Raw genomic sequence first — 12065 nt, 5'->3', positions numbered from 1 at the left:
ACAGACACAGTCATCCGGCCAATGCTTACATTTCAGGAGACGCGTTGTCTGGTGCCCTCATCCTGGTACCGTCTTTGAGTCGCTTGCAGAAGTCTTCATCAATCTGGATGCCCGGGTATGGAGATGCTCCTAATGGGATATGGTACAAGCAAGTCTGTGATCAAAGACTTTGACAAGTTTTAAGCTTGGTTGCTTTTCTATCACAGGAAGAAAGTAGTAAACAGTAAACATTTTAAATTGCAATAGTATTTTTGCAGATTGGTGAGCATTATTCCAAAGTTTTGACTTGTACATACAGTCAAGCCCAAAAGTATTCATACCCCTGGCAAATTCTGACTTGAAGTTACTTTTAGTTACTTTTATTCAACCAGCAAGGGTTTTTTTGACTGGAAATGACACAGGCTTCTCCCAAAAGATACAAGAGTACAAGAGGCATCATTGTGGAAAAAAATATTTCTCAGCTTTTATTTACATTTGAACAAAAAGTGGCATGTCCAAAATTATTCATACCCTTTGCAAACTGTCACAGTCTATCGGAAAATCCAAAGTTCTATACCATTCCAAATAGTCCAAGCTGTTCTAAAGCATCCTAATTACCCTGATTCATTGGGAACAGCTGATTTAATCAACTCAACAGGTGGAAAACAGAAGCTCTCTGCTGTTGGTTTGTGGACAGTCATGGCTAAAACAAAGGAGCTCACTGAGGAACTGCGGCTGCGCATTGTGGCTGCTCACAAGTCAGGAAAGGGCTATAAGACCATATCTAAATGTTTTGAAGTTCCAGTGGCTACAGTGCACCATCATAATGTTTTGGGGGTGTTTTTCAGCCGGTGGACCAGGGAACCTAATCACAGTAAACGGCACCATGAAAAAGGAGCAATACAACAAAATTCTCAACAACAACATCAGGCAGTCTGCAGAGAAACTTGGCCTTGGGCACCAGTGGACATTTCAGCACAACAACGACCCATTAATGTTTTGCAGTGGCCCAGCCAGAGTCCTGACTTAAATCCAATTGAGAATCTGTGGAAGGAGCTAAAGATCAGGGTGATGGCAAGGAGACCCTCCAACCTGAAAGAGTTGAAGCTTATCGCTAAAGATGAATGGGCAAAAATACCAGTGGAGACATGCAAAAAGCTGGTCAGCAATTATAGGAAGCGTTTGATTGCTGTAATAGCCAATAAAGGCTTTTCTATTGATTATTGAGAAGGGTATGAATAATTTTGGACATGCCACTTTTTGTTAAAATATAAATAAAAGATGAGTAATATTTTTATCTTTTGGGAGAAGCCTGTGTCATTTCTAATCAACAACAAAAAAAAACTTGCTGGTTGAATAAAAGTAACTTTAAGGCAGAATTTGCCAAGGGTTTGAATAATTTTAGGCTTGATATATATAAAAAAAATATGGAAAACAACAGAAAAAGTTGGGTTTGAGAAATAGCTAGTGCTCAGATATCAGGTAAAACCCTTACCTAGTGAGAAAATCTCCCAGAGCAGCACTCCAAATGACCATACATCACTCTGACTGGTGTAAACCTTATCAAAGATGCTCTCTGGAGCCATCCACTTCAGCGGCAGTCTAGCCTGCAAAGACAGATAACATTTCACCTATAATAGTGCCTGTGAGAGAATACACTCTTATCATGATCCTGGAGCTGATATGATTTGCAGTAGGACAACCATTCATCAATGCCTCTCAACAGTAATCTCATGAATGTAACCGTTCTGCTTCATTATGTTTATGTCATGCAGTAATAGTATTGGTCTTGTTACATGTTCATCTTTTGCTTCTGAATTTTTTTAATGATATTTAGTAAGCATTGAATGCTGCCTCGCTTTTATGTCTTTATATTATGATGCAAAGGTTAGACAAGTCATTTTTAACCAGTGGCCTTTACTGAAATGCTGCGTGAATCTCGTGTGGGGTCACATTTTACATTTTTTTTCTTCGTATAATGTGATCCTCACATTTTTTTATGTAATTTTGTAGGGCTAATTATTATTGTACTATTGTATTTAATTATGAAACATTTGTTAGTACAGATGAGTTTTTGTAGTAATTTTGCATGTTTTATTTATTTATTTAGCTTTTGTAAGGTAGGGAACATTCTAGAAGTTCCTGCTACATTCTGGAATATTCTGCAATATTATAGTGCTTTTTAGAATATTCCAAACATTGTGGTGCTAGTCATAAAAGACAAAAATCATCCAAAATATATATATATTTTCATAAACACTGTTAATGATATTAATATTATCTTAGTAAGACATATTATTGGAAATTTATTTATATGCATTATATGTAAGAAATTTTGTTTATAAATTTTGTCTATTTAAAGCTACAGGCAAAAGAAGTGAAAAATGTTAGTCTTGGTTGAATACTGCTATATTACACTTGAGATCTTTCTGGATCATGCTTTTAGTTGTGAAGGGTCTCTCTTACATTGCCTTTGCGCACGTAGTCAGGGTCTTTGTAGATGTCTCGTGCTAAACCAAAGTCACAGATCTTCACCACATTGTTCTCGGACAGGAGGATGTTTCTGGCCGCCAGGTCGCGATGAATACACTGTCAGACCAAAATCCTGTATCAATACTTTATTTTTTTAATATGATCTAGGCATTTGTAAAAATATGTATCCAGCCAAACTTATCCCCCCACCACTGATCAGCATAGACTACTCTAGGAGAGATGTAAAGTTCACCTACAACCCACTAAATGTGACTATTGATTTAACAGAGAGGTTGAGCTTGAATTTGAAATGTACCTTACGAGATGCCAGAAACTCCATCCCTCGTGCAACCTGAAAGCTGTAGCATATCAAATCCTCTATTGTGAGAGGAGTCTTCCAAAGATCATCCACTGCAATTGGGAAAAGAAAAACAAAAGAAAATATTGGAAAAGGCTTAAATGCATTATACAACAATTTGAATCAGAAAATTGTCAGGAAGACAATTCAATAAAAATATTAGGCTGTTGTGGGTGACTCAAGCAGTATGTTGCTACGAATGTGTTAAGGTGTTCTAAGTGCTTTTATTTAGCACTACATTTAGTGTTTTTGTGTTGCACCAGCAGGTGTCGCCAGTGTACGGATTTTCAAGTGGTTCAAAACAGTGAATCATTTCGCTGAGTTGATTTAACTTCAGACCTGAATTTGTTTTACTGAACAAAAAAAAACAAAAAAAAAATTCCACTCGATATTTGCTCTTCTCCAACATATAAATGAGTCTAAAAAAAGATTTGTGCCGACTCATTTTGATTAGATTTTTCTCATGTCCACTACAATGGATGCCAGGACTGAAGAACAATAAAAATCCTCATAATTTAACCATACATAATAAGTAGAGTTTGTGCACTATAGTTGAACTAGTGTTTAAGATTTTGAAAAGAGCAGGCTGATGATACACTGGGCAACTTTTTGAGCAATGTTGCCGTCAATGGGCAACCAGGTGAGATACAGGGCCCACGATTGATCTAAATTATCCAGATAGAAATCTGTTACCCATTTTCAATGGGAAAGTGCTCAAACCATATTGCAAAAAAGAAGTTGCCCAATAAAATTGCTCAAAAAGTTGCCCCGTGTATCATCAGCATAAGAATAAACAATGCAGTAAGAATGTGGAAAAAAGGCAAAGTAATATAAAGTCTAAATAAAAAAAAAAACTTGTTTGATCCCTTTTTATCATGTCTCTCTTTTGTGATGTCTGTAGCTCAATCAGATTAAGTTAGGAGTCATATCTTCATTGTGATTGGTTGATCATGTTTTTCATATTATAAAAACATACAATTTTATTGGTTTAAACAAAAAATCATGTGATGTCCATTTCAATGGATGCAGGGTCTGAAGGGCTTAAAGTTTTGAAAAACTTTATTTTGCTACATCAGTTGCTGGAAACGAGGTTTATTGTAGCATATTTCAAATCCAAATGAACAAAAACAAATTAACAAGTGTATTGTATTGTGTATTTCCATGGCATTATATGTTGGCGCACTTGCCCACTAGTCTGTCGGAGCTGACTAACAAGTGTATTTTAATAAAATAATAAAAACTACAATTTACTTCAGAAAGCGTAGCCTACTCTTTTTCGCCATGAGTTTCCTACTTAGAAGTTCCACAGTGCCCCCTAAAGTTCTATTTACAGTAATTCTGATAGCACAATCAAGGCAGCTTTATTATCTGCCAGGTAAACATCTGTAAATATTTAATACATAATCTTTACATACAGTGGCGTAGCAAGTCAGCCCTGGGCCCATATGCAAAAAATTTGTACAGGCCTCCCAGTCATTATGGGCTCCAACTTGGTTAACTTGTTGATTTGAGTATTCACAAGCTGTTTTATTTAAGCAATAAGGTACGAGAGGCCGTGCTGTATCGTGAATAAATCACGGCTGAAGGGCGTTGTTGTTGCCTGCAACCCCTTCAGCCGTGATTTATTCACGATACAGCACGGCCTCAAGTACCTTATTGCTTTTATAAAATGGTTACCACACAATAAAAATATTAATATCAAAAATATATATTAATTTATATATATTAGGTTGTACGTTTTCATAAAGTAAAATCATTAACTGCCTTCCGCTGTAAAAAGTAGTCCCTAACTGCTAAAGCTTTGTTTACGTTGCTAAGGGTGGTTGCTAAGGAGGTTCAATGATACAGAGAACGTTGAGTGAAGCGGTCATAGCCGTGCTGTATCGTGAATAAAACACAGCTGCTGACCAATCAGAATTGAGGAATGGAACTAACCGTTTTATAATTATGGTATAAATGCTTGGAAATAATATTCAACGTTTTCAAGTCCATTCATTATTTGTAGCACGCAAGTCTCTGTCAAATTTATAATAAAATACAAACAATAAATGTGTTTTTATGCTCTTTAATTTGTAGTGAGATAACTATTCACCTCAGATCAAGCGGCATGCAAATCAATGAAATAAACATGAAAAATATTTAAATGCATGTTAAAAAAAATTAAACACGATGTCTCATGAAATTGATCAATCAGAGTTAAAAAAACAATCAAAAAAACATCTTTGTGAATAAGTCATAATAATATTAACATTACATTTAGCCTACCTCAGAAAAGCCAACAAGCCTGTAACTTTGTCAACATTGTTTTATTTTTCTCATAAATCAGCCAGTTAACTGAGTTGAAGCCTACATTTTTATTGCTGTTTTTCATGTTAAATGTGAAGACAGGTTGGATGCCACTGACTTTTCTTTCTTTTTTTTGGCGGAGTAGGTAAAATTTTCACTTTACGCAATATAACTTGATTTTATTACATAAATTCTTTCGTTTTAAAATATTAATTTATAGCATTCTATAGATATATTTATCATATCTGTGAGGCAAATATTCGCTGAGTTTCGGATCATTTTTGTGAAGCGCTCCTCCTCAACCTCCTCATGCTTGTTTTCTTTAGCTATTTTACAAAAGCACAACGTTTTGTTGATATTGTGAGTGCACACAAAAGAATAGACCTTTCACAGTTCCGAATGATGTATTACTCTTACCTTTATGAGCAAAAATTATGGCGTATTTCAGGTTTCCACTGTTATTAGAAAAAAATTATCGCGCTGCCGCTTCCATGTCCTGCAAAGCACGCTTTAGCTTCCACTCTCCACACAAACAATTGGGTATTGCGTCTAACAGCACACATTTATCTAGGTTAAATGTTTAAATTAATATTGTGAAATGCATCTAGTGTTTTATATCTATAGGTTTTATTTTAGGCAAGTCGTGTTGATTTGAGAAGGCTAAATTGATCAAACATGCTCAACTCATTGCCGCTGGCCGCTTGGCCGTTACTTTAAAAAACAAAAGCTTGAATTTAACAAACATAAAATGTTCTAAACATATTTCTAATTTAACTTAACTATTTAATGGCTGCAACACAGTCTCTGTTGTGATACGTTTTCGGACAAGGGCAGGGCCCGTGCAGGACTCTATTCATTCCCTCGTTTCAATTAAAAGTTCCCATATGCACCTGCATACACAGACACTACGCCCCTGTTTACATTTCTTCATATATTCTGCTCTCTGACGTGCTCTTACCTCGAGACTGCACTGGAGGGCTGATGTTGGAAGTTGTGGACGGCTGACGTTCATGCTGGCTGACCTGACCTGCTTCTATCATTCTTCGCACCTGACTCTGGGTTTTAGGAGAACGATCCTGCAAACACAAGCGCATGTTACACTAGATTACATATAAGTTATTTTTGATTGTAGTGCTGTTGTGAGAGGGATATGGATATGTGTTCATCAAGTTATTTTTCTCTCTCACCCTGTATGGTAAGAAGAACTCCCTTTTGGCACGCAGGAAATTGGAGAGATTTCCATATTTACAATATTCCACCACAACCATGAGAGGACCTGACAATCAAAATGTTAAACAGAAAAGAAAGAGGTAAGAAGAATGCTGCAGAACATTTGAAAGGCTATGGCTTTCCTCACAATATACTGCCATACTGGCCAGGTTAACATAAAAAAGTAAGTGTGTTTTGTAAGAAAAATGGTCCCTGACACGTAAACTTTAGGTGCTGCAGTGATATGAGGATGTATTATCTCTATACTTAGTATTTCATCAATGCTGGATCAATGCATTGACCAGTCAGCATCCAGTTTTATAATGGTACATCCATACCATTGGGTTTGGTGCATGCTCCAAGAAGGTTGACAACATTAAGATGGTTTCCAATGTGAATGAGAATCTTCAATTCTGACATTAAGGCTTTGTGTTCGCTGGCTGTGGCTCCCTCTGTGATACACACACACATGCATACACACACACACACACACACACACACACTGTTAAGCATATAAATATATACAGTATGTATATGATAGTGAATGGATATTTTTGTATTCACTGTAGTTTATGGGTAAGACTGAACCTTTTAACATCTTGACCGCCACTGTGTTTGAAGAGGTTTTCTTGTCTTGCCCAAAGATTGAAGCTTCGATCACCTTCCCGAAAGCTCCATGCCCAAGCACCTTCCCTGCAAACATTAACAAAGGATAAATGTTAGTAAATCACACTATCCTTAATGCATAGTATGCAGTACACTGAATGTCTCATATTGCTCAAGCTGAGACACAAAGAACGAAGAAACACTCTTTACAAGAACCAATAGACACTACAAATTATAATACAAATATTTATGTCTTAAATAATTCACTTTCAAATGTTTAAAGGGGTTTAATGCTTGGTGGTTCGAAAAACGCATAATTGTTCATATAATTTACATTATTACAAAAGCTTTCTCCCCAGGCTGGCACAAATGGCTCGATTAGTTCCGGGTTTGATAAAGGTCCACCTCCCAAAAAACAAAATGTGTTGTGATTGGTTAGCAGTCCCACTGCGTTTCAATTGGCGAACAGTTTAGACAGTGTTTCAGTCCTGCCACGCCCCTTCCCAAAGCAGCAAGCTAGATTAAAGCTAGATCTTACGTTTTAAATATGGATATTTTTCTTACAAAAACACATCAGATCGCTAAAGGAGTTGCTGTAAACTTCTGTCCACCAAAATGCTGAAAATTTTGCAATTGTAAATGTAAAAAGAGAACGTAGCACACATTACATTCCCAAATGAATGTTAAACTCACAGCACCTATATGTGTAAAATATGCTATCATCAGCTGTACACACTCAGGCTATATACTACTTCACTTAAAGAGGTCATATGATGCGGTTTCTTGTTTTCCTTTGTCTTTGGAGTGTTACAAGCTGTTTGTGCATAGATAAGATCTGTAAAGTTGCAAAGCTTAAAGTCTCAAATCCAAAGAGACATTTATTATAAAAGTTAAGACTCAGCCACGCCTTCCTAAAACGGCTCGTTCAAACACATCCACATTTATCCACGTCACGGGGTGAGTAGATTTACGCAACACCACCCATATGTATATGGAAAGAAAGAAGGCGTAACTTTTACTCCTTTTGTTGAGGAGACAAAGTGTGTTTCATTGCGAAAGCAAAAGTACTTTGTTTGGCCTCCAAAATGAGGACACAACTAGAAATCAGTGGTTAAGTTATATTTACAACACTGTTCTGGAACAGTACAACGCAAATATTCGAGTGATTGATGCGCATTTCATGGAGGATTGTTTCCTGAACCTGGGAGAGCAGCTTACAATGCCAGCTCTACACAAAGGGTCAAGGCTATAAAGTGGGGCAATACCAATGTTGTACGTAAAGTCTGCGCTTCTGACTGACGTCTATAAGTACCTTTTTTGATAATTAAAGAATTGCCTATTGACTATTCAAACACAAGTTTTGAGCAGTGTAGAGCAGTGCTTGTTGTTTCTCGTTCTACGATCGCAAATGCAGACATGGTGTTATGTTTATGCGGCGCGGCATGACTCAACGCATAAAAAGACAGTATGAGTCATTATAATCAGTAGTTATGTCCCCACTGGATGCAACCAATGCCCCATTTATAATGGGTTTTATTTTTTCTGTCTCGTCGCGCCATTTCCGTCAAACGCCTGAGGTATTCGGCCAATCACAATGCACCGGATAGTTGGCCAATCAGAGAACACCTCGGTTTCCATCAACGATGAGTTTTGTAAATCAAAGCGTTTCAGAAAGGCAGGGCAAAGAGGAGCAACAATAATGTACAGTATGTGGAAAATAATATGTTTTTTGAACCTTAAACTGCACAAACACATTGCATTACAACAAATATACACAAAATAATGCTCTTTTTAGCAAAATCACATGACCCATTTAAATAACAGCCTGATTTGATAATCATGACTTGACAAGATTCGATCTGTTTCAGTGTTATGTTGAAGCAGCCCCAGTTCTATATTTTAACATTTCCTAACAAACAAACCTTTATCACATCATACAAGGATTTCTGAGTACGGGTCAAGCCTAATGCTGAATTAAAATTCCCCTGAAAATCTCTAGATCATAAATATGCTTTACTTCTGGGATCCAAGCCATGAATGTTCTTCATTTGGACTAAATTAAATCCTATATCAGAAGTCTTAAAATGCACTATCTGTGAAAGTACCGAGGCGCAGTCTGTCCCGGGATATCTCCCACTGGCTGGAGTCGTAGGGCAGGTATTCACACTGTTCCTCAAGCGGCACTTCCCCCGGGTCCATGATGATTGACAGATAGCCTGTCTTGATATCTGCTGGGTTCACCTGCAGGACAAGACCATAACAGTTACTGATGGATGATACCACAGCCTATAAGAGAGCAGGAACAGTGGGCCTGCGGCGGCTGCACTCCACATTATCTGCTAGAATTGCTGACTCCACTACTCATAAACAGCACTGAAGTGCTGATATGTGACCCTGGACCACAAAACCAGTCATTAGGTTAAATTTTACAAAACTGAGATGTATACATCATATGGATATTCAATAAATAAGCTTTCTATTGATGTATGGTTTGTTATGATAGGACAATATTTGGTCGAGATACATCTATTTGAAAATCAGGAATCTGAGGGTGCAAAAAAATAAAAATACTGAGAAAATCACCTTTAAAATTGTCCAAATTAGGTTCTTAACAATGCATATTACTTCCTACTTTACAGTAGGAATTTTACAAAGAATCATCATGGAACATGATCTTTACTTAATTTCCTAATGATTTTTGGCATAAAAGAAAAATCAAAAATTTTGACCCATGCAATGTATTTTTGGCTATTGCTACAAACATACCCCAGCGACTTAAGACTGGTTTTGTGGTCCAGGGTCACATATGGTTTGCTTATATGTTGTACTGAAGGCAAGGCATTGCTGATGCAAGTGCATATTATTACTGACATCATGAGCAGATTTAAACAGCGTGCCTTGAATAACTATATTCATGAATAGAGAAGTATGCATTGTACTGTTATGACTGTATGTAAGGTGAAACACATTGTACTCACTCGCTTGACGTTGCAGAAGATAACAAGGAGAAGGACCCAGAAAAAGATGGCGATGACTCCCGTCCCGATGAGAATCACTATTTCAACATTGGTCTTGTCATCAGAGCCTGGCAGATAAAACATGTTATTGAATAAGAATCCTCATGAATTCATTCTAATTACATGTAGTAGATTCGGTTGTTTTGCAAAATCTTTTTTCTTAATGAGAGTCTATAAAATTGTATATTTAAGAAATTAAATTATATTATATATACAAATACTAATATTAAAGGAAATTTGCATATTAGCTGTCATATAGCATATTTCATTATGTTTACAATGGTAAAGGAGAGATGCATGAAGGTTAGAAAGAAGCTATGTCTGTTAGGGTAAGAGTTTGGATAAATATGAATTAAAAAAAGTTTAATTGCAAATCTAAAATTTTAGTTTTAGTTAGAGTAGAGTAAGGGTGCATGAATTAAAATGAGCTTAAGAATATTTAGGAATAGACATCAGTGGGTGAAGCCCTCACTATGATATAAAAACAAATGTGTATGAATGTGTCCCTACTGTATATGTTTTACTAAATCACGTAAGTTAAAGGGCACAAAGCACAATCCTGAATTAAGGAGAGTGAACCGTATACTACAGCGCCACCTAACTCAAATAAGAGGCTCTCACCGATGACTGATACAGTGGCGGAGGACTGAACGCAGCCCCTCTGGTTGCAGGCCGTGCAGGTGTACAGACCGGCGTCTTCCTCTCGCACTCGCTGAATGCTGAGAGTCCGATTGGAGTCCTGAAGGAGGATCCCTGAACACATCCACAAAACTGTCAAACACACAATCTGCCAGCCAGCCATGACTTTATGGCACAGCATTCTCTTTTGTTATGGCTTCTTGACTTATGTTTTGTCTGAAAAGAATCCATCATGGTTTATAGCCTGCGATATTATTATTCATAAATACTTTCAGAAAATAACAAAGAATGTGAATTTATATATAAAAAATGCAAAAAATGCTTTTCTTACTTCGATTTTTTTGCCTTGTTTCCAGCCAAAATATTTAAAAATTCTTAAATCAAGAAGGATTTTCTAGACAAGTAAAAATTATTGTCATGTTTTCAGAAAAAATAAATCAAACTTAACGGAGTTTTTGCTTAAATCAAGCAAAATAATCTGCCAATGGGGTAAGCAAAATAATCTTATTTCAAGCAGACAAAAAATCTAAGTAAGAAAAGCATTTTCTGCAGTGCAGCACTATGTGCACCAGTTTTTTTTTTTTTTTTTTTTTTTTGGTAACAAGGACCAATTCTCACTAGTTGCTTGTTTGCATGCATATTACTAGCATATTGGCTGTTTATTAGTACTTATGAAGCACATATTGATTCTGCATGACCATATTTGATCTCTTAATCCACCCCATACCTAAACTTAACTACCTTACTAACTATTAATAAGCAACAAATTAGGAGTTTGCTCAGGGAAAAGTTCATAGTGAATATGAAATGTGAATATGTATTCCTTATTCTAAAGTGTTACCAAAATTCGTTCTTAAGAGAAACAACTTTAAAGTTTAAAAATCTAAATAAATGTAAAAACTAAAACAATTGCACACTGGAAGATTCCATAGATGTTTGAGGCTCTTCATGGAACAACAGACACCAATAAAGGACCTTTATTTTTAAAATAGTTGTCTTAAACGTGCACTTGGATCTTAGTCCACCTAACTTTTATGTCCTCTGTTCTTTGTCAAATGACTCAAAATCAAATTAAATTAGTTATCGTATGGGATGCTTGCCACAATTTAATTAATGCATTTAAAACACAACATAAATATTATTACTCATATCATAATATAATCCTCATTATAACGGACCTCACTTTTCTGTCATTTTAATGTGTTCTGACAATACTGAAGTACAGCTTAGGTTTAATATGTGACAATAAAATGAGTTACATTTTTCGTTCTAGTAGTGTTTCATTACACATTCATGTTCACTTCAAAACCGTGTGTTTGTAGTTCTGATAATACATTTAAAATATAGCCACAAGCACCAATGGCCCATGTGGCGGCAAACTGAAATTTATCTTATGTTTTTTAATGCATAGTCCATCTTGCTGATAATTTAATGAAACAGATTACAGCAACACACATTGGTGTCAAAAGGGTCAACTGACTTCCAAAGGAAATCACTCC

The 12065-nt window shown here is 36.3% G+C and overlaps 1 protein-coding gene across 1 annotated transcript in view; it reads right to left on the bottom strand.

Annotated features, from left to right (window-relative positions):
- Positions 1-12065, bottom strand: part of LOC141289010 (vascular endothelial growth factor receptor 3-like) — a 96312-nt gene that overhangs the window by 8691 nt on the left and 75556 nt on the right. Inside the window, exons 14-24 of the mRNA XM_073821201.1 lie at positions 10549-10680; positions 9889-9995; positions 9016-9151; positions 6893-6997; positions 6643-6756; positions 6283-6371; positions 6054-6171; positions 2768-2862; positions 2446-2568; positions 1475-1586; positions 30-129 (exon numbers count right to left, since the gene is read on the bottom strand). Coding sequence (XP_073677302.1) covers positions 30-129; positions 1475-1586; positions 2446-2568; positions 2768-2862; positions 6054-6171; positions 6283-6371; positions 6643-6756; positions 6893-6997; positions 9016-9151; positions 9889-9995; positions 10549-10680 — 1231 coding nt within the window. The remainder of the gene's footprint in view (positions 1-29; positions 130-1474; positions 1587-2445; positions 2569-2767; positions 2863-6053; positions 6172-6282; positions 6372-6642; positions 6757-6892; positions 6998-9015; positions 9152-9888; positions 9996-10548; positions 10681-12065) is intronic.

Source organism: Garra rufa, chromosome 16 (assembly GCF_049309525.1).
Source record: "Garra rufa chromosome 16, GarRuf1.0, whole genome shotgun sequence".
NCBI lineage: Eukaryota > Metazoa > Chordata > Actinopteri > Cypriniformes > Cyprinidae > Garra > Garra rufa.
Note: the sequence above shows the minus strand (reverse complement) of the source record. Positions and strands in the feature narration are given on the sequence as shown.